The 22,382-nt window shown below is 57.7% G+C and overlaps 1 protein-coding gene across 2 annotated transcripts; it reads left to right on the top strand.

Annotated features, from left to right (window-relative positions):
- Positions 1–6,437: 6,437 nt before the first annotated feature.
- On the top strand, positions 6,438–20,410 carry TNFAIP8L1 (TNF alpha induced protein 8 like 1). Of its 2 annotated transcripts, XM_073887381.1 has the most exons (4): positions 6,438–6,537; positions 7,066–7,173; positions 9,340–9,457; positions 18,764–20,410. In XM_073887381.1, exon 4 carries the CDS (start codon positions 18,769–18,771, stop codon positions 19,327–19,329), a length of 561 nt encoding a protein of 186 aa, XP_073743482.1. In that variant the 5' UTR covers positions 6,438–6,537; positions 7,066–7,173; positions 9,340–9,457; positions 18,764–18,768; the 3' UTR covers positions 19,330–20,410. The 2 variants fall into 2 exon arrangements, with proteins under 2 accessions (XP_073743482.1, XP_025717184.1); XM_025861399.2 differs by lacking the exon at positions 9,340–9,457 and having other exon boundaries at positions 6,444–6,537.
- Positions 20,411–22,382: the final 1,972 nt, after the last annotated feature.

The following is a 22,382-nucleotide window of genomic DNA, read 5'->3' as shown; positions in this document are numbered from 1 at the left end:
CCCAGAGGAATGCCAGGCATGAGGAGGCTGCAGACCCCCCACCTGCCATGCCAAGGGCTCTGGCCACATCATCTTTCCTTCCACTGGATCCTTGCACACACCATGGTCTGCCTCACCACAGGACCTTTGCACATTCCCCATCCCCCCACCCCGGAACTCTCCTCCTGCTTCACCTCCCCTCGCCGAAGCTCACATATCTGATGAATCTCAGCTTTAATGTTACCTTCCCTCAACACCTATCTCTTCATCCCCACCCACGTCAGCTCTCCCTGCCAAAAGCTCTCGCAGTTCCTCGTTCTTCATCTTTTTTTCCTCTCTTTTGGCATAATTTTAGATTTACAGAAAAGTCGCAAAGGCAGCATAAAGAGCTCTCTGCTCTTCACCCAGCTTCCCCTAATGTTAGAACCTTACACAACCACAGTACGTCTGCCCAAATTAAGAAACCAACCCCAGGCACGATCTTGAACTAAAACTCCAGACCTCATTGGGATTTCTCCCGTTTGCCCACTAACACCCCTTTTTCCATTTCAGGGTCCAGCACGGGACCCTGCATTGGCCTGAGCCGTCACTGCATCATTATAATTTATAAATGGTTGCATCGGTCCTCTTTCGTGCCCCCCTGGAGAGTCAGCTCCCTGAAAGTGGTGAATTTTGTCCGTTTTGCTCCCTGGTGGGACCAAGCATGTGCTCAGTAAACCTATGTGGAATGCATGAAGGCACAGGGGGGTGCACGGGGTGGGAGAGGCCAGAGCCCCGACTTCTCCGCCGGGGTTCCCGTGGACACCTGGTGACTTTCTATAGGGTATGGTAACAGTCTGCCTGGGTTGACCCAGCCAATCCCCCACTTCTGCACAATTCAGCGTGGGAGGGACGTCAATAGCCCCAGCTGATGGAGAGAAGGAACAGACTAACAGACAGACGGAGTCCCTCGGCGAGAGCCTGAAATGGTGCTGGGTGTGTGTGACTCAGGAGCAGAACCCGCTCCTTCACGGAGCTGTCTTGCCACTCAGTTGAGGAGTGCGAGGTGGGTTCTGCCAGCAGAGAGGCTGGAGGTGATAAAGGTGTGGCAGTGCCTCCTTGAGAACCTAGGAGAAGACTTTGTCGGGGGCGGGGAGGGGAGGTCAGGCACAGGGCACCCTAGGTGGATCTGGGGGAGCCTGTTAGAGCTGCTGAAGATTTTGGAGCAGGCACTGATCTGAGCAAGGGGCTGGGACCTTGGGAGTTTCTTAGCCTCTCCCCAAGCTGGGTCAGTCTGGGCCCTGGGGGAGGGCAGCTCCTTTGTGGGGGGGGGGGGTGACACAGCCCTGTAGGGAAGAAGATGGCCTGAGGGGATCTGCCTGGAGAGACAGGGCTGTGGGATCCCCAGGGCCCAGGGTGGGGGGGAGTCACAGCCAAATCTGGCTCAACATCAACTGTGTCCCCAACTCTGACCTTGACCCTTCTTTGCCTTTAACTTGTCCTCAACTCTGGCCATCTCCACAAATAGCTGGTTTCCATATCTTCCCAATGACCCCCCACAACTGCCTCCATCCCCACTATCTCTCCCAGGGAAAGGCTACTCAGCAGGTCCCCCACACCCTGGCTCTGCCTGCTGGCCACCCTTCTCAGAACGCCCAACACCTCCTACTCCACCCTATGGGGTAAAATTGGGGCAGGGCATCACAGGGTACCCCCTCTTTCCCTGCACTCCACCTCCCTGGCCTACCAGCTCCAGTCTTGCCCACTGTTGTCTACCTCATGCTGGCTCCTGGAGGAATTCCCAATACCCTAATCTCTCTAGGCTCTAACGCCCTCCGTGGCTCCCCACTGCCCTCAGGATGAAGTCCAGAATTTTATTCCCAGTCTTTGATGGTCCTGAGGGCCCCTGTGGTCTGATCAGGACACACAGTTTCCTGTAGGCCCCCAGAGCTTCCCAACCTTGGTCCCCTTGCTCAGGAGACCTCCCTTTCTAGAGTGCCTTCCCTCCATCCACACATCCGTCCTTTCCACAACGTCCTTATGCCTCCTTCTCCTAGCCTGGGAGCTCTGGGCCTGAGCTAAACACCTCCCCCAAACAGTAATAGCTGTCCTCATGCTGGGCACTCACAATGGGTTAAGCACTTCCCTGCATCCTCTCTGCCAATCTCTGCAACTGCCCCAAAAGATGGATATCATGGCTGTGACTCACAGACGAGGAAACAGAGGCTCAGAGAGGACCTATGATTTGCCCACAGTCGGCAAGCCAAGAATAAAAAGGGCCCTCCTTCCCTCCTCTTCCCATGACGAGCTCCTGCTCTTTCTCAGCTCAGTTGTCACCTCCCCCTGGAAGCCTCCCCGGATCCCCACCGGGGTCAGGTGACAAGTGTGGGCTCCCACAGCCGCCTGTGTGTTCCCCATCACAGCCGGGTCGAGTCGCTGCTGCCTGGCCTCTGGCGGAGGCGGTCAGGCTACGCACGTGCGCCGGGGCTCTGCTGAGCAGCCACGGTGTGTCCTCCGAGTTTTACAAAACTCTGAATCTGATGCTGCCACTGCACCCATCTTCCAGATGAAGCCCCCGAGGCTCCGAGGGCTGAAGTTTCCTCCCGCCAGGAATGACAGAGGCGCACGACCCGCAGAGGCAGCAGCGGCTCAGGCCACCCCGTTCGGGACCGCGCGCACCTGCCTGCACTAGCGTTGGTCTCCGCACCCGCGCGCCTCCCACCCGCGGCGGCTGCGCGGCTGCCACTTGTAAATCGGGCCTCGGCTGCGGCCCAGGCGCTCCGCCGCTCCGCGGCTGCCGCGGGGGCGGCGCGGGCCGGGGACTGAAATTGCCGTAGCACCTTCCCGCCCCACCTTCCTTCTGCCGCCGGGTTAGCGGGCCCCGTGACCCTGACCCTAGGCTGAGCCCGTGACCTGGGATGAAGGCTGCCCCCCACGCTCAGTGCCGTCGGGAAGGGTCCCTGAGACCTCCAGGCCTGGGCCGCGGTGTGGGCACCCGCAAGGTTCGCCCCCTCCTCCCGTGCCCTCCTGGGCCTGCGCACCCCCGTGGGAGGGGTCGGGCCGGGCGAGGCGCTAGGCCGACGGGCTGGGGGCACGGATGGATCGCGGCACGTGGGAGCTAGCCTGGGCTTGGAGCGTGGGAGGGGCGTTCTGCCCCCCCGCCCCGTGTCTGGTCTCCCAAGGCGCCCGGAGTTGGTGGGTAGCCGCCAGGGGGGGCGAGGAGGGCCTCCCGGAGGCTCTAGGAGCACAGGCTCCCCTCACTCCAACCCCCGAGCCCCACCACCGTGGTCCCATTGCGCAGACGCAAGACAGACGCGCAGAGGAGTGGGTCGCTTGTTCCGGGTCACACAGCCCAGCGGGGTGTGAGGCCTGATCTCGGGGTGCAGGTGATGCTGGGATGCGTCTAGGGTGACTTGGACCTGGGGACCCTGCCCTTGCACGCAGATGTCTCGCGGGGCGCCCCGGCCACCCATTCCCGGGAAAGAAAAGGCGCGGCGGCCCGGGCTGCGCGCAGAACACGCCCCCTGCCGGGCACGGCCGGAATCCGCGCAACCAAGACCCGGCTCGGGACGGAGCCCTCATCCCCGCTGAGCCCCCACTCCCGCTGAAGCCCCGAGCTCCAGGCCGAGCTCCGACACCGGCTGAGCCCCCAGCCCTGGATGTAGCCCTTTATCCCGGGCTGAGCCCCAATTCCGAGTTGAGTCCCTGACCCCAGATAGAGCCCCTGGTCTATTCTTTACTGTTCAGCCCCCTGCCCGGCTGGGGAGACCTCAGGGATGTTGGGGCCACCCAGAGGAGCTGTACACATTACAGACAATTGAGACTGCCCCAGGTTCTGATCCCACTTCTGCCACGACCCGGGACAGGTCACTTGCTTCCTCTGAGCCTCAATTTCATCATCTGTGAAATGGGACTCTTGTATAGCAGGGTTGCTTTGAGGTTTTGGTGAGTTAATCTAGGTAAAGTGCCAGCGGTGACTGGCACATAAGAAGTGCTCAGTGGGGGCATCTGGGTGGCTCAGTCAGTTAAGCCGTCTGACTTCGGTTCAGGTCATGATCTTGGGGTCCTGAGGTGGAGCCCCAAGTGGGGCTCCCTGCTTGATGGGGAGTCAGTCTGCTTCCCCTCTCCCTCTGTCCCTCCCTCTGCCCCTCCCCCTGCTCATCTTCTCTGTCTCTCTTCCTCTCTCTCTCTCAAATGAATAAATAAAATCTTTTTTAAAAAACTGATCAATAAAAACCAGCTCTAATAATGTTATAACCAGGTGTGCTGCTGGGCACTTGAAAAAAAGTAGCTTTAGGGGTGCCTGGCTGGCTCAGTGGGTAGGGTGTGCAACTCTTGATCTCGGGGTTGTGAGTTTGAGTCGCACTTTGAGTGTAGAGATTACTTAAAAATAAAATCTTTTTTAGGGGTGCCTGAGTGGCTCAGATGGTTAAGCATCTACCTTCAGCTCAGGTCATGATCCCAGGGTCCTGGAATCGAGCCCCACATCCGGCTCCCTGCTCAGTGGGGAGCCTGTTTCTCCCTCTGCCTCTCTCTCTCTGACTCTCATGAATAAATAAATAAAACATTTTAAAAAAATAAAATCTTTTTTAAAAATTTCAAGGGGCGCCTGGGTGGCTCAGTCGGTTAAGCATCAGACTCTTGGTCTCAGCTCAGGTCTCGATCTCAGGGTCGTGAGTTCGCCCGTACTGGGTTCTGTGCTGGGCATGGAGCCTACTTTAAAAAAAAAGAAAATTAAAAATAAAATAAAATAAACCCAGCTTTATAAAAAACATGTATAATTCATACACCACAAATTCACCCACTTATACAATTCAGTGATTTTGGTATATTACATTATCCATTTTCTAAAATTATGGTAAATATATAACATCATAACCATTTTTAAGTGTACAATTCAGGGGGCATTAAGCACACTAACATTGTTGCAACCACCCTCACCATCCATCTCCAGAAATTCTCCATCATCAATACAACTCTGTCTGCATTAAGCACTAACTAACCATTCTCCTCTCCCCGGGCCCCTGGTCACCTCTCTTTCACTTTCTTCTCTATGGATTCCCCTCAAGAAAGTGGAATCAGACAATACTTGTCCTCTTATGACTGGCATCTTAAGCTTATGTTTTCAAGGTTCACCCAGGTGGCATGAATCAAAACTTCCTTCCTTTTATGGCTGAATAATATTCCAGTGTCTGGATGGACCACGTTTTGTTTATCTGTTCATCTGTCGATGGACATTCTGGTTCTTCCCCACTTTTGGCTGCTGCGGGTAACACTGATATGGACATTGTGCAAATATCTGTCCAAGTCCCTGCTTTCAACCTCTTCGGGTTTATACCTAGGAGGGGGATTGCCGGGTCACAGGGTAATTTCTCTGAGGACCCAGCAAACTTTTCCACAGTGGCTGCAGCTTTTTAAGATCCCACCGACAATGTACAAGCGGTCTCATTTCTTCGCATCCCTGTGGGCACTTTTTATTTGTCCTCTGTGGGGACCTTCCTATTCCCATGGCACAGATTCAGACCACTGAGGCTCTGAGAGGTGAACACATGATGGAGATCAGGAAAAAGCTGGGTTTGAATCCACCTGGATCACTCTACCCACGCCCACCCTGTGCCCACAGAAAGAGTTTGCTGTGGTTTGATGAGATGCTAAAAACAGTTTGCTCCATTAGCTACCCTGACCCAAAGAAGGGGTCCTCACAATTTGGGACGGAGCCATGAAGAGATGGATCTCTAGCAGTGGGTCTCAACGGGGTGATTCTGCCCCCTAGGGGACACTTGGCAATGATTAGAGACATTTTTAATTGTTGGGACCTGGAGGGGAGGAGCTGCTCGCATCCAGTGGGTGGGGGCCAGGGATGCTGCTCAACACCCCCCAGGGCCCAGGTTGCCCCCCACAGCAGGAGTGCAGCACCTGGTTGCCAATCGTGCAGAGGATGAGCAGCCCTGGGCTAGGGGAGGATAGGACCTGGCTGAGGGCAAACCACTCCTTGGTCTGAATCCTGGCCCTGCCACCTATGTCTGTGTGTCCTCAGCCAAGTCACTGCCCCATCTTTGGGCCTCAGTTTCCCTCTCCGAAATGGGATAAAGAGACATTTCATTTATTTTTGCCTCGGGAGCAGAACCCTGTGCTGGGGCTGTGTGCGTCCCGTGCGCATACAGCAGGAACTCCACAAACGCTTGTCTGGTCTGCTCTGGCCTCCCTTGGCCCTAGCTAAAACTGGGACCCAGAGCTGGGCTGCAGGGAGGAAACTGAGCAGCAGGGGAGCTGGGAGCCGCTCCTGGGCCCAGTTCCCAGGACTCACAGCTGCATCCTCCTAGGGGGGCCCCAGCTGGCCCAGCCAGCTCACCCGCTGGCGGCCAGGAGGCTCCTGCGTGTTCTGCCGCCTCCTTCCCACGGAAATCGAGGCTGGATCTGGGAGTCCCCTGGTGGGGTTTCCAGGGTCCGTGCTACCCAGCGACTGCCTCAAACCTCACCTGAGAATTTACCTGAGCCCGGGGAGATTCATCTTCAACCTTGCGTCAGATTCAGCCCATTTGGGGCTACAGGACTCTGCATCTTTTAAGGGGCTCTCAGGTGATTCTAATATAAAGGGTTCCTAGGGGCTGTACTTTAAGAAACATGCTTCGGCACCAATTCCTGTCACCCAGGTGGGTAAAGTGAGTCCCCGAGGGAGGAAGGGGCTTGCCCAGGGCCAGAGTTGATCTGTTTTCTTCTGGGCTCTGTCAGTCTCTTTCTCCCTGCCCCCCTCCTCACCGGGTCTCAGTTTTTGACTCTGGATCTCCTTCCTCTCCTTTCTTTGGCTCACGCCCCCCCCCCCCCCGCCCCCCAACACCGCATCCGGCGCGTTTCACGATTCCGGAGGAATCTCTCGGAGCAGTTTGGCCCCGCCCCAGACCCCGCCCCCTCCAGATAACTTGCTTTCATTGGCCTCTTCGTACGCCGCCCGCACTGCCATTGGCTAATTTCACGCCTTCGGCCCACCCCACCCCCTCCGCCCCTCTTGGGTCCTTTCCGCGCGGGCGGGGGCGGGGCGGGGCCGCATCGGGGGCGGGGCTTTTGGAGGGCGGGGCCGAACTTCCCGCCCCGCCCCGTCCCGTCCAGTCCCGTCTCAGTCCTCCCGCGCGAGTCCCGCGTAAGCCGCAACTGCTCCTCGGAGACGGCTGTACGGAGTCCCGACGCTCGAACCGACGGACAGGCCCCGGAGAGCAGGTGAGGGAGCGATGCCCGGGCGCCTCCGCTTCTCAGCGCACCTTGGGGGCCACCTGGACGCCCTGTCTCTCTCGCCCCCATGCCTGTCCGTATTTCTCCCTGAGTGTCCCTCTGTTTCTCCCTTTCCCTCTGTGTCCCCGTCACTCTCCTGCTGGATGGGTTAGGGGAAGACAGATTGGGTCTGAACTGCCCTCCCAAGCTTGGGGTTGTGCTCTGGGACCAGCGTCCCCCCACCCCCATGGGGACTCGGATGGACTCTGCCCCTTTCACCGAGCAGGGTGCCAGGTGCTAGGGCCGGATTCCCAGATTCCAAAGTTGGGAGGGCATTCCAGGTGGTGGGCAGCCTGGCCAAAGGTGTGGTGATGGGAATGTGTGTGGCTTCTGGTTAGTCCAGGCGGCAGGAAGAGCCATGGCCAGTCCCACCCAGACTGGCCACCTGGGAGCTCCCCAGTGGCCTGAAGCCTTGGCCTCAGTTTTGTCAGCTATGAATTGGGACTGTAGCTGCCTAGGTAATTGGCAGGTGACCTGACCTAGATCTGTGTGCATCGCCACCTCCTCTATCCTGGGGGGCTCCCTGAGGAGGGGCAGCCCCAGCTGTAAACAGACCTCCAAGGTTGCTTCCTTCCCGCGGGGGGAGTTGAATGCCCTGGGGGGGCCACAGCTGAGTGAGGGCAGTTCAGGCTAGTGGTTGTGGAGTTCAGACCGTTTGGCTCCCGTTCTGCCACTCACCATGCTACCCAAAACAAGTGATTGGATTCTCTGAGCCTCAGTTTCCTGTCTGTAGAATGGGAAGGGACAGAACTCCCTGGGGGAGAGGGCTGCTTCCAGGTTAAATGCAGGAATGTGGGCCTTGCATGTCTCCTCCGGGCCCTCCCTCTCTCCCCTTCATTCACTCTGCTCCAGCCATACCAGCCCTCCAACACGCCAGACATGGTCCTGCCCCAGGGTCCTCTGCATGGGCTCTTCCTTCAGCTGCCATGCCAGGTCCATGGGCAACGACTTTGAAACATAACAAGTTGCCTAGATGGGCTGGGCCAAGGGACTGCCAGGCAAGGGCTGGGCAGCTGGGAGGAGCAGAGAGAGGCTGGCCCAGGGACGCTGTACCTATGGAAACCAGAACAAAGAGTTGTCACCCCAGCCACACAAACACCTGGGCTGTGCTTCTATCCCTTGCAGGCCTGGTGGCCTGGGAAGCTGGTAGTAGGTGAGTGCCCAGACTACTGGGGGGGGGCTGCTGGTGGGGGGCTTGAGCCCCTCTCTGATGAGGGTGGGAGGTCCCTAAGCAAATAGATGAGTCAGACAGGTGCAGTTTGGGAGGCCTATGGTGTCCCGTCCTGCTGTGTGGTCTTGGGCAGGTCAGATGCTCTTGAACCTGTTTCCCATCTGAGGCCTGGGTAGGACAGGGGACTTTCAGTTGCTTGGTGATCTGATGTGGTGGGTTTAAGAGGCTTCAGTGTCCCTGTCTGTCAAATGGGGCCAGGAGAGGGTGCCTGAGGACAAAGCTCCAGCTGTTGTGGCGGAAATGTCCCTGCCCAGAGGCAGATGCTGAATAATGGCTGAGGCTTGTCCTGGTACAGCCTCAGGTGTTAGGGACATGGGGAGGGGGGGTGTCCACAGCCCCAGGTGTTAGAGACGTGTGTGTGTGTGTGGGGGGTCCCACAACCCCTAATGTTAGAGACCTAAGGTGGGTGTCCACAGCCCCAGGTGTTAGAGACATAGAGGGGGTGGGTGTCCACAGCCCCATGTGTTAGAAATGTAGAGGCAGGGGAGGGGGGTCCTGGAGATGGGCAGGCCTGGGCCAGGTACACAGCATGTGCCCCTCCCCTGGGCACCCCTCACCCCCACCCCCCCACCACGACATAACTCCCTGGGCTCCCCCACCTGAGCTTTCCTGGAAGCTCCTCTGGCTGAGTCCTTGGGATCCTCCAAGACTTTGTTCTCCAGGCTTCAACATCCACTTCTGTCCAATGGGGTAGTGGAAGTTGGGGAGCATTTATCTGGGGGAGCCCCCACTCCGGAGGAGCTCGCGTGGCACTACTACATGGCCTTGGGCTGTCTCTATCTCTCTCTGGGCCTCAGTTTCCCTGGCTGGACAGTGGGGCCTTTGGATGAGCTCTCAGACTCCATGCCCCTCTGGTGCTGGGAGGTCATTTATTCACTCAACAGGTTCTGAGGCCCTACCGTAAACCAAAGCCTGGTGCAGGGCACCTCCGACACAGCACTGACCAAGGCCAAGCTGGTGCCCTCCCTCACTTGGCTCACAGGTTGGACTTGGGAAACACAGGTGATCATTCAGAAATATCATTATGCTTAATTGTAACTGCATGAAGATGATGGAGAAACAGATGGATGTGGAAGTTAGTTTAGATGGGGGACCTGGGAGGGGCTCCTGAGGAGGTGACATTTGAGCTGAGGCCTGAATGACAAGAAAAAAAAAACAGCAATGTGGAGACCTGAGGGGAAGGGCATTCCAGTCAGACGACACAGCCCATGCAAAGGCCCTGGGGCAGGCCCGGGCCTGGAGTTTCAGAGGAACAGTGAGGAGACCCATGTGACTGGAACAGAGTGAGTGAGGGAAGAGAGTGAGGGGATGGGGGTGGGAGTAGGTCATACATGGTCCTGTGGGCAATGGGAAGAATTTGGGCTTTTACCCCAGAAAGGCGAGCAGTGGAGGGCTGTGGGCAGATTCCTGACTCCGGTGCTCACCGCCGCCCTCTGGTGGCCTCTTTGGGGAGGACGATGAGGAAGTGTGAGAGCCCGAGCCCGGAAGGAGGGCTCAGGGCTCAGGGAGCTAGGACTCAGGCAGTGGAGAGGGGAGAGGTGTGCGGAGCTGGGACTCACCTAGAGGCTGCATCCACATTGCTGCCACAAGACCCTCGTTCGAAGCCTCGAACATCTTTCGCTTGGCCTCAGCCTGGCCTGGTCTTTTCTGTAGGGGGTGGGCTGTGCTCTCCCAACATTCCTGCTTGGCGCCCAAGCTCTGCTTCAGTGGGAGTCTGACCGTAGTTGGCAGGGTCCCAGCTCCCCCTGATGCTCGGCAGGTGGCCAGACCTGGCTCCGGCTCTGGGGAACCCCGTTTGAGAACCACTGAGGCCCCCAAGCCCCTCCAACAGCAGTCCTTTTGCCATATCCAAATTGGGCACCGACTGTGAGGTCCGAGCGGTGGCTGATTAAAAACCTGACGCCGTGGGGTCCCTGCTGTTGGCAGAGGGTCTTTTGTGGGGAAAAAGGACAGAGGGGGCATTTGCTGCTGTGGGCGGAGGCCTGGGGCCCCTGAGGCCACCCTGGGCCACTACAGCCAGGGCTCAGAGAGGTGAGATGGAGTGGCTGGCCCGTCCCTGCTGCGCTGGTCCATCAATTATTGACACCTTTTGTGTGGGACATGAAGAATTCATGCGGTGGGGACGGGCTGCCCGGGGACCCGGGGCCTGCTGTCACCGGCTCAGCCCAGCTCATGAGAGCCCCAGGCTGTCTTGTCAGGAATTTTCACGGCTAGGTTGTTAAACACAGCCATTATTTAAAAATGACAGACTATGAGGAGCTTACATTATATTTAAAACTAGGGTATAGAATATTATTTGGCCATAAAAAGGAGTGAATCGTTGACATGCGCGGCCCCGCGGACGGACCCCGAGCCCACGACGCTCAGGGAGGGAACCAGACACAGAAGGCCACACGGGGTGTGCGTCCACGTGGGTGACGCGCACAGACTAGGCTCTTCCACGGACGGGAAGGAGGCTCGTGGGGGCCGGGGCCTGGGGGAGGGGACTGCTGATGGGGACAGGGTTGCTTTTAGGGGTGATAATGGCAATAGTCGCACAACTCTGTGAATATATAAAAACCACTGAGTTGTACACTTTAAAAGGACAAATTTTCTGGTGTGTGAGTCATATGTTGATAAATCTCATAAAAAAGCAAAGGTCATAAATAGTCAAAAATTGTAACTTCCTAATTATTCTACCGTATTTGACTAAGATCTGTACTCTTGAGGTCATTTTCATCTATTGGATGCGGTTGGCGGAAATGGTGAGCAGCTCTTCCCAGCTCCACCTTCACTGACATCAGGTTGGAAGCTTGAAATTGGCCATGGTGGGAGCACGTACACCGTGGAAATTGGCAACTACTACACATCGGGGTTTGATTTATTGTTCTGTTGATTGTCTAGACCAGGGGTTGGCAAACTTTTTCTATGAAGGGCCCGAGAATAAATATTTTCAGCTCTGCAAGCCATACAGGTCTCCGTCCCGTGTCCCCAAGGCTGCCGTTATGCGCGGAAGCAGCCATCGATTGACTTTATTTACAAAAACGGGCAGTGGGCCAGGGTTCGCCAACTCCTGGTAGATCTCAAGAAAGTGATGAAGAGAATGCCAGTGATGAGAATTAAACTCAACAGTGTGTCGGGTCCACAGCGGTTTCCTTGTGAAAAGCGCAAGAGCATGGAGGAGACGCTCTCCCGCCCCCGGACACCTGCCGTCGGGCTCGGCCCCGACGTCGCTCTCGTTGCTGATGAGCGCAGTTCTCATTCTCCTTGTTTCTCGGTAGTCTGGCTTGTTCCCGTAAAGGAGAATGTCAGATGGCATCCGTGCCCAGAACTGCACGTTTGTCAACCACATGTGTAGGCCCGTGACCCATCCTGGTTTGGCGAAACTTACCTAGAGCATTTTGCGGGAATCGATTTGGCTGTGGGGACTCGATACGGGGTTGCGGTGTGCTCAGCCCCGGTGGGATGGGGGAGGGCCGGGAGGGGTCTCCCCACCCCCACCTCCAGGGCCTCCCAACAAACAGGGCCTGGGCAGCTTTGCAACATCATTTCCCGCCCGCATTAACCTGCGCCTCGATTTGCATTCAGTGATCGATTAGTCATTCAACAATCCTCTAGTTAGGATCCACTGCATGCCCAGGGCTGGGTACTGGTGACCCCGCCAGGACTAAGACAGACCCATTGCCCACCTTCACGGCCTCGAGCCTGGCCTAGGAAGCCTAAGCCATGAATCAACACAATGAATTGTCACAAATAAGCGGGGTGAGGTGGAGGAGACCAGGGATGAATGATTTGGGGTGTCAGGGAAAGCCTCTCTGAGCAGGGGGACCCTTATGCTGAGAACGCCCCCTGCTCCCGACCCCTGGCAGAGGCACAGTGCATGCAGCAAGGGGATGGGTGAGGCTGGAGCCCACTGAGCGACGGAGAGACTGATGGAGGGGGTTGTGGCTGTAATGGGGGAGAGACTGGCTTGGCTCCTGAGTTTGGGAACTGAAGGAACTGGAAAGAACAGGGTCCACTGGGAGGGTGCCGTTCACCGGTGTGTGCCCTTCGCCTCTCAGGGGAGGCTCGGGGACAGTCCTGCCTCCCGTCTTTGCCTCTGCAGGTAAAGGATGTTAGAGCAGCCCAGAGGTTTGAGGTCAGGGTCCGTGGCCAGTGTGCAGGGCGTTTGGGAGCTGGAGTGTCCAAACTGGGATGAGGACAAAGTTCCGAGTCCAAAAGACAAAGCGGGGTTGACAGAGAAAGGGTGGATTGGGCTCCACAGTTCTGGGGAAGAATGTGGGGGGCAGGGCAAGCGTCAACAGAGCCAGGGACTCTGTACCTGGACACCCATTTCACAGGTGGGAAAGCTGTCCCCAAGGGCACGGGGCCTGTCTGGGGTCCCTGTGGGGAGATAGCAGGGCTGTGGGCGGACCCAGACAGTGGCCTTCACTCTCCTCACTGCTCTTCTAACACAGGCACAGTCCTGCCCCAGGGCCTTTGCACCAGCCGTTTTCCTCTGCCTGGCTCACCTTTCCCCTAGACCTTGTCTTTCCAGTCCCAGCTTTGGCAGCTCCACCTCAGAGAGGCCTTCCTGACCGTCCTGGCCAAGGTCACCTGCTGTCCCTGGCTGTCACTCCCCCCTCCTTGGCTCTTATCTCTCTCTGAAATTATCCTGTTTTTGTGTCCACTGATTTCTGGTGTCTGCTGGAAGGAGGCTTCCAGCAAGGAAGATGCCTCTTAGGGGACTATTTTGGAAATTTGGAGGGCTTTCTTTTTGCTTGTGATGATAACAGGATGTTCTGGCATTGGGGGGCAGGGAGCAGGGACACTAGGCATCCAGCCACGTGCCTTGAGTAGCCCCCTGGCACACACAACTTCCTAACGTCCTGTCAGACACAAACCGTTGAGTGGGGTTTTGCACGGTTTTAATACCCAGTGACTGTTCCCAAAATGCAACTCCTGGGTAAATTGAGGGAGAGGTGGAGCTCTTTTCGACAGGAATCTGTAGCTACATGTTCACTGCCATGCCCCATAGCAGATCCCTAGGAGATGCGCTCTATCCTCAAGTGCGGTGGGCCTGTGCTGCTAAGGCGGGAAATTCTTTTCGATCCACCATGTATTATTAGGCACCTCCTATGTGCCTGGCAAGGTGGAAGTGATTTACAAATCTCAGCTTGTGTGATCCTTTTATTTCTGTTTGTACTACAGCATGGGCCAAATCCTGACTTTTCAAATGTTAAATTTATTTAACATTTTAAATATGAGGCATAAAACATATAGTAAGGGGCAGAAAGGTATAAAATATATACACTTAATATATATAGTAAGTGTTCAGCTTGATAAGATATAACCCGAATACCAGAAAATTCAGTGTTTTAAAGTGTTCAACTTCCAGAACATTCCCTCTCCCCAAAAAGAAACCCCATCCCCATCAATAGTCACGCCCCACCCCACACCGTCCGCCTCCAGCCCCGGCCCCCCCGACACCCCCTTCCCGTCCGTGGATGAGTCTGTTCTGGCCGTGTCACCCATGTGCACTCACACCACATGTGGCCTTCTGTGTCTGGTTCCCTCCCTGAGCGTCTTTCCTGCTGCTGGTTGGCCATTTATGTTTCTTCTTTGGAGAAAGATTAGAATTTTTTTTTATCGAGATTATAAATTCACATATCAAAAATTCATCCTTGGAAAGTGTACAATTTGCTGGGTGTTAGCATAATCACAGAGTTGTACGACCATCTAGCTCGATGGCTTTTTATATTTGTATAGACCCAGATTGAGACACAAAAACAAGGGGTATTCTAGACCCCTTCCCCAATCAGTCTGCCTCAGACTACCACCTTTATACCATCTATTTATTTATGTTTTTAAAGATTTAATTTTTTTTTAAAGATTTTATCCATTTAATTGACAGAGAGAGAGAGAGAGAGACAGCGAGAGAGGGAACACAAGCAGGGGGAGTGGGAGAGGGAGAAGCAGGCTTCCCGCAGAGCAGGGAGCCCGATGCGGGGCTCGATCCCAGGACCCTGGGACCATGACCTGAGCCGAAGGCAGTCGCTCAACCAACTGAGCCACCCAGGCGCCCCTAAAGATTTAATTTTTTTAAAGATTTTATTTTTGAGAGGGAGAGGGCACACGTGAGTTGGGGGGAGGGGCAGAGGTAGAGGGAGAAGCAGACTCCCCACTGAGCAGGGAGCCCGATGTGGGGCTCGATCCCAGGACCCCAGGACCATGACCCGAGCAGAAGGTAGACACCTAACCTACTGAGCCATCCAGGCGCCCCTGAAGGTTTTAAAGTAATCTCTACACCCAACATGGGGCTTAAACTCACAACCCCAATATCAAGCGTCACACACTCTAACTACTGAGCCAGCCAGGCACCCCCTATTTTGTTTCTAAACTGGTGGGTGCAGGTAGATAGTGGTGTCTGCAGATTCCATTTCAGGGAAACGGGGGGACCCAAATTATTTTGTAATAAGGTGGCCTGGGTCTAGAAGGCTGGAATCCTCCAGAGGGCAGGAACAGGATCTCTTCGGATCACTCCAATATCCCGTGCTGGGGACACACGTGGTGCTCCATAAATGCTCCTTAGCGACTGAATGAGTGTTCTAGCCAAGCCCTCGATCCTTTAGCAGGCTTTTTTAGCTTTGATGATAACGGGACGCTCAGGCACTCGGCGGGCAGGGACTGTGGACGCTGACCATCTGGCCCCTGAGCCCCTGGGCGGTTCCTGGGAAGGCCCTGCCCCAGAAGGGCTGACGTGGCACAGCCTGGTCACCTCCTAGCTTGCCCGCCCCCAGACCTGGGTGAGTGTGTAGGAAGGAAGGAAGGCTGGGGTTTATTTTCGTCTGTGGCCTGCTCCCCTGGGATGGCAGTCATCTCCTTGTCCGCCTGCTTGGACGGGGGTTTCTGGCAGAACAATGGGTTGGGGAAGAGGGGGTCATGCAGCTGGGCTGGCCCAGGTGTTAGCAGGTCTGGGGGCTAGGAGTTAGGAGGGGTTAGGAGTGTGGAGGCCTGGAGGGAGGCTGCAGCTGCCTTCACCCACCCCCTTTTCCTTCTGGGCTTAGGAGGGAGGTCCTGCTGGGGGCCCAGCTCCCCTCCGGAACCAACACACTCAACCAGCACTTGCAGATTGGAAGGCCAAGGCCCAGAGAGGGACAGAGCCCCCCCGCCCACCTCACCCCCGAAAGTCATACAGCAACCAAGATAGGCAGCAAGACCTGGGGTCCAGGGCCCTTGGGGTCCAGGCACCTGGGCCTCCTCCCTGGACTCAGGGAAAGTCCTTTCCTTCTCTGAGCCTGTTTGTCCATCTGTAAGCTGGGAGACTGAATGCAAGGCCTTGGGGGTTCCTTCTCGTTTCTGATGTTTGTGGACATCCTTTCCCTCATGCGTTCAATAAACACTTAAGAGGTGCCTGCTGTGTACCAGGCCCTGGGCTGACCACCGGAGGCACCATGTGAACAAGGGAGCCCCAGCCCCTGCCTGCACTGTCAGGCCAGGGAGACGAACAATGAAATCAAGGTGTGCAAGGCCAGAATGGAGCATGCCCGGGGCGCCATGGGAGCCAAGGGGCACCTGGCCCAGCCTGAGACACCCAGGAGGGCTTCCAGGAGGAGGTGACTGCGATGCTGAGACTTGGATGAGCAGTTTACAGGGAGAGGAGGAGTCCTGGTACAGGGAATGGAGTAGAACATTCTAGAGAAACTGGTGGGAAGGCATCTGGGAGGCACAGGTACTCCTTCAGCAGCCTGAAGGTGCTGCTGCCCTTTCCTCAGAGGATCTCACAGACAAGTAGGGCTATGCCTTCAGGGAGCTGAATGGCGTAGAGCCTGAATGGCAGAATGCCAGGCAGTGGCATCCAGCCCCCGGCCCAGGGAAAGCTCACAGCCTGGGGGGCACTGGGGTTGGCCACAAGCTTCTGCCCTAGGACAGACTTAGTTTGATCTTCATTTTACAGATGGGGAAACTGAGGCACGGGGCGGTTATATTGCTTGACTAAGTGGTCAGATCTGGGAGCAGGTCCTAAGTCCTGGGGCTGGATTTGTCACTGAAACAGCTCCTGGCCCTTGAAAGCTCGAGGTGATTTGCAGGCACCAACTGGGGAAGGTGGAGAGAGTTAGGCCTGCCAAGGCGGTCAGTTGCTGTGTTGCTGTGTGGCCTAGGGGAAGTGGCTCAGCCTCTCTGAGCCTGTGTAATTTCTTCAGCAAATTGGCAACCAGCCTACCACCTGGCGGAAATGATGAAATGGGCGCATGCTGCCGGCTCAGGGCCTGCCATGTGGTGCCAAGTCAGCAGCACCCCTGCTATGGCCCAGGCCCGTGTAGCCCTGAAGGCTGGTGACGGTGTGGGGGGCAGGGAAGGCAGTCCTGCGATCCTCGTGCCCACCTTGACCTCTGAGGGCAGGCGAGGGGGCAGCCCAGGGGGTGGGACTTCTCTCAGGGTGTGAGCTCAAACAAAGACGGGCTTTGTGGGGGCTCTGGGGGCTGATCGGGCACCCACATGGCATTCCCGGTCTGGCCGGCCTGGGGCCGGGATGGGGGTAGATTCTACTAGGGCCTGGGCCAGTGGGTGAGGGCTGGGGGTGGGTCTCAGGCTCGCCTCATTCATTTTTCTGGAGTCTCCAAAGACACAGCGGGTAAGGAAGCAGGCCCCTTGCCTGCCCCGTGGGCTGGGGTGAGGCCGACCAGCTGGGGAGTGAAGGCCGATGCAGGTGGGCAGAGCAGTGTTGGAGGGTGCCTGGGGCACTGCGTGGCCCAGAGGAGGTGCCTCTTCGTCAGCTTGCTGGTTCGGGGATGGCTTCCTAGAAGAGGTAGTATGCAAGCCAAGCTGAGGGATGAAACTTCGAGAAGAGGCAGGGACTCAGGGGCCAGGGCTCCGGGGGGATGAATAGGAGTTCACCAGGGAGGATGCAGGCACCGAAAGAGGTGTGGGGCCGGGTCCTGGGAGCTGTGGGAGCTGCCAGCTGGTCCTCAGAAGGCAAGGATCACGCCCAGATGTGCAAGTTGGGAAGAACTGTGGCACCGCGGGAAGAAGGTGGTGGGGGGGGTGGCTTCAGAACTCGGGGCATCTGGCAGTCGGCCGTGGAGACAGGTGTGAGGAACAGAGTCTGCAGTCGGGAGCCTGCTCACTGTGCCCCGGGAGCTGGCCTGCTGCTCCCCTTGGCCACTGTCCCAGCCCTTTCCTGGGCAGGAGCTGTCACAAGTCAGTGTTTCCAGATCAGAGGCGTCACTGGAGCAATGTGTTCCTAGAAACCTCACCTCACACGTGCCCCGCCACCACCACCCCCCCCCCCCGGGCCCCCCCCGCCCCTGGCTCCTACCCACCTGACTCATTGCCCGCCCCGGGGCCCGGGGAAAGGGGGGCGGGGGGGGGGGGGGGGGATTGGTAGTAGCTGGGCTCCTCCACCCTAAACAGCCCAGGGCCTACTGAACTGCAGGATGGGGGTGGGGAATGACAAGCTGGACTTAGTGGGGGTGGAATCTCCCTGTGGTGACTCACCTTGAGCCCCTCCTCAGCCCACAGTGAGGATCTGGTGGGCCTGGGGGACTGGAGAACATCCTGCCCAGATTTCACCATTATGCGTTCCCTCTTTTGACTTTACCCTTCCTTCCCTCCCTTCCTTTTTAAAATTTTTTAAAAGATTTTATTGACTTGAGAGAGAGAGAATGAGAGCGAGCGAGCACAAGCAAGGTGAGGGGCACGGGGAGAGGCAGACCCCCAGCTGAGCAGGGAGCCCCATGCGGGACTCGATCTCAGGACCCTGGGATCACGACCCAAGCCGAAGGCAGACGCCTAACCAACTGAGCCACCCAGGCGCCCCTCTTTCTTTTTTTAGAAACGAACTCCCTTAGATCCCTTAGGGTCCCTTTGGTCCCCATCTTTTCAGTGTGACTGATTTTTTTTCACAAGCCTTCCTACGGAGGTGTCCTGCCCTGTTTTTGTGCTCTGTGCTCTGGCTCCTCAGAGTGTCCCTCTAGGCCGCGGAGTGTGAAGATCTATCGGCCTGGGACGTGCCCCTCTGCCCACCTCCTCACCTGTCCCCCCTCCAGAAGGCCTGCCCGCACCCCTGCCTCTCTGGGGAGCCCACGCGATGGCATCTTGTAGCTTCTGAGGGTAGCACAGCCCATGTGTCCTGGACATGCCTCCACCCCGCACCGAGTAGGTGCTTCCCGGCAGGTTTGTGGAACGGCAGGCTCCTGTCGGTGAGGCTCTCCTGGGGCTGGGCCACTGGCACGCGCCCATTTCACGGATTGGGACGACGTGGCACAAACACAAGGGGCCCGCCAGGAAGGTCCCTGGAAGGCCCCGGGGCTGTGGGGACTGACGCCTATGTGCCTTTCCTCCTGGCAGGGCCGATGGACACCTTCAGCACCAAGAGCCTGGCCCTGCAGGCCCAGAAGAAGCTCCTGAGCAAGATGGCGTCCAAGGCCACCGTGGCCGTGTTCATCGACGACACGAGCAGCGAGGTGCTGGATGAGCTGTACCGCGCCACCAAGGAGTTCACCCGCAGCCGCAAGGAGGCCCAGAAGGTGCTCAAGAACCTGGTCAAGGTGGCCGTGAAGCTGGGCGTCCTGCTCCGCGGCGGCCAGCTGGGCGGCGAGGAGCTGGCCCTGCTGCAGCGCTTCCGCCAGGGGGCGCGCCGCCTGGCCATGACCGCAGTCAGCTTCCGCCAGGTGGACTTCACGTTCGACCGGCGCGTGCTGGCCGCCGCCCTGCACGAGTGCCGGGACCTGCTGCACCAGGCCGTGGGCGCGCACCTGACCGCCAAATCCCACGGCCGCATCAACCACGTCTTCGGCCACTTGGCCGACTGCGACTTCCTGGCGGCGCTCTACAGCCCCGCCGAGCCCTACCGCTCGCACCTGCGCCGCATCTGCGAGGGCCTCACCAGGATGCTGGACGACGACAGCATATGACCTCTGGGCCTGGGTTTGCTGCGGGGGCGGGGGCAGCTCCAGAACCTCTTTTCTCCCATCCAATTCTGGCCAAATCCCCGGGACAGGTGCCCATCCTCTCGGAGAGGATGCTAATCCGTCGGAAGCAGTGGTTTTAAGGGATCTTGTCGCCTCTCCCTCCGCCCCATCTCCAGAGGAGAGGAGCTCAGCCTGCTGGCCCGTGGCCCCCCCCAGGCACCCCGAGACTGCTCTCTGCCCGGGCCGGCCTGACCTGACCCGCACCACCCCTCCAGCCACCGGATGCCTTTGGAAGCTGGCGCTCGCCACTTAATGATGAACGATGTTGCCTGTTCCTTGCGACAGGGTCGTGGTGAACCGGGAGAAAGGGAGTGTTATGGGGTGAGCTGCATCTCCCCAGATTCTTTGGAGTCCTAGCCCCCAGGACCTCTGACTGTGACCTTCTTGGGAAAGAGGATCGTTGCAGATGTAGTTAGTTAAGATGAGGTCACGCTGGAGTAGGGCTGGGCCCCTGGTCCTTGTAGGAAGGGGACATTCGGACGTGGGTGAAGATGGGGGCAGACACTAGAACGGCCCGGCTGACACCCTGATCACAGGCTTCTGGCCTCCAGAACTAAGAGGGAACACATTTCTGTTGCTGTCTCCGCCCGGCGGGGGGCACTCCGTTCTGGCAGCCCCAGGGCAGGTGCGCCGGGCGCCAAGGAGAGCGCCGGGGTGGCTGCTGTAGGTAGGATGTCTCGATGGGGTTGGAATCGCAGCCGACTCCCACGTGTGAAGGGTCAGAGTGTGTCCCCGGCCCGGGGCTCCAGGGTAAAGCCATCTGAGAGGCATGCCCATTTGAAGATGATTATCTCATGTGTGTTCGGTAGACCAACACCTGTTTTGACGAGACCACGGAAAGCAAGGCTCAACAAATTCTGGCTTTGGCGACACCCAGAGGATGCAGGGACTCTCAACTCAGGGCGCAGATGGACACGTGGGGTGTGGGAGTGTAGCTGTGACGCTCGTTTGTAGAAGGGGCATTGGTTCTAGCGGACTGCGTAACGCTGCGGCAGGTGGGCCGAGGCAGGGCTGGGAAGGCTGTTCGGGGCACCTGCAGGGCGGGGGAGGGGGGACGAGGTCTCACGACTACTTGTGCAGGACCAGGTCTGTGGGGCACAGCTTTCAAACCGGAGGACTGCAGGCCTTTGTGGGCGAGCAGACGGGTGTGGTCAGCCCCATCCATTGTTTGAGACACCTGGCATTTGTCAAGGAAACTGCACGCACCCATCTAGACGTGGAGTCTTCCTCGGAACCTTGCCTGAGCCTGCGCTGGCCACCGGTGTCACTGCACTGACATTGCCCCTCCGGCCCACTGCAGTCCCCACCACACCCTTTTGCCTCCCCCTGGCCTGCTGCACTGGCTGACAGGGCACCGTTGCCCCAGATGCAGGACAGCCTTCCTCTGGTTGGGTTTCTGCTTCCCTGAGAAAGCCAAGGTTCTCCTGCCCGAGAGCCAGCCCCTCTGCCCACCTCTGCCCCACCTCTGCCCCACCCCGCTAAGGCAAACCTGCCCTCCCATCTTCCGTCAGGAGACAGATCTTCACATTCAAGAACAATCTGCGTTCTGAGCACCCAAGAAGCCCCAGAGGAAAGAAAGCCTTTGTCCTCGGCTTTGCACACTGAATGCATCCATATGCCTAAGGCTTTGTGCCCTGCTGGGCTGCCCAGCCTGTCCTGACTCTTCATAATTTGAGATTTAATTAGAAAAGCCAAAGAGCACTACAGAACTATTTCAATAAAAGCACACATCTTCCATTTGCATTATGTGGGACTAGCGGTTAAATTGCTGGTGCCGGCTGACAGTTTTCTCTTGCCCTCCCGGGGCTCCTGCCCTTCAACCCGAGCTTGCGTGTAATGTCACATGCCCGCAGTGCAGTCCTCGCTGACAGGTTCAAGTTCTGCTCCCCCAGGCGCCAAGAGGGCGGACGCGCGGGCCCGCAGAGCTCGGCCTGTGTGCACCCAAACGGGTTCGGCTCAGCATCTCATCATGACCAAAGACCCCAGGGCCAGGGTGGGTTCCTTTTCGAGTTTATCCGAAATATCTAGAAAGATGCCTGCAAATGGCTGGTGGGGGCAAGGGCAACTAGTTTGCATCCAGATGTCCTGCCCTGTCCCAGGACCAGCAGGTACTGGCTCTGCATCCTTGATGACCCCACAAGATTTGGAAGTTGTAAGTGATTCCAGGCTGGTCATGGATGCATCTGTCCCTCCTGCTGGGGTCGGGCCCATGTGACCCGCGGCGGCCCCGGGTGCCACGTCACTCCCGCATTTCCAGCTGCCTTGTTTCTGCAGGGGACCCTGGGCGGCCATGTCTCCGGTGTGCTGTGGCGATCCACTTGGTTTTTCCGTCCACTGAACCTCAAAGCCGGAGCAGCAAAGGCTCCCGGCCTTCCCTGGGGTCCCCATGCTCACCAGAGCTCAAAGCACATCTGTTCTGGAGTGGGGTGAACCCCCTGTGGACGCGTGTGCCCTTGAGAACTCTCATGAGCAGTGTGGAATGTGTGTGCCGGACAGTGAGGGATGGCGGGGTCCTTCCCCGAGGGTATCTCCGGGGCCACGGGGGGACCCTGCTACTGCTGTGTGCTCTGAGAACAGCTGTTCTTCACGCTCCCAAGCTGGTCTACACACACCGGGGGTGTGGACAGGGGGAGAGTCCCACTCCACTTCCTACAGGTGTGCGATCTGGGGCAGGAACCCTCACACCTGCTTCTTCTCTGGCAAGTGGGGTCACCACCGTGCCCACGTCCTCGGGCTGACATGAGGGAGGCCAGGCAGGTGAAAGGGGAGGAGTCCTCCATCAATCCCACACGGTGATTCCGATAAGCAAGGACTCCGATGCACAGCTCACAGTTTCTTTTTCCCTCCTTTGCTCACGAGAAAACCTGGTCGGAGAGCAGGCTGAAGGGCAAGCTGGGGTCAGACTCCCAGGCCCCACTGCTGGGAGACCAGGACCTTCTGAGTGTCTGGGGCATTTGGGGGTTTTGTTTGCCTAAGGATGTTTGTGGTTGCTGTTG

The sequence above is a fragment of the Callorhinus ursinus genome, unplaced genomic scaffold (assembly GCF_003265705.2).
Source record: "Callorhinus ursinus isolate GAN/ISIS: 27379988/994484 unplaced genomic scaffold, GSC_fseal_2.0 scaffold77, whole genome shotgun sequence".
Classification (NCBI taxonomy): domain Eukaryota; kingdom Metazoa; phylum Chordata; class Mammalia; order Carnivora; family Otariidae; genus Callorhinus; species Callorhinus ursinus.
The sequence above is the reverse complement of the archived record's forward strand: the minus strand, read 5'-3'. Positions and strand labels throughout refer to the sequence as shown.

Bases quoted from the DNA above. Each gene is read 5' to 3' on its own strand.
- TNFAIP8L1 (XM_073887381.1), top strand. From the start codon at position 18,769: ATGGACACCTTCAGCACCAAGAGCCTGGCCCTGCAGGCCCAGAAGAAG.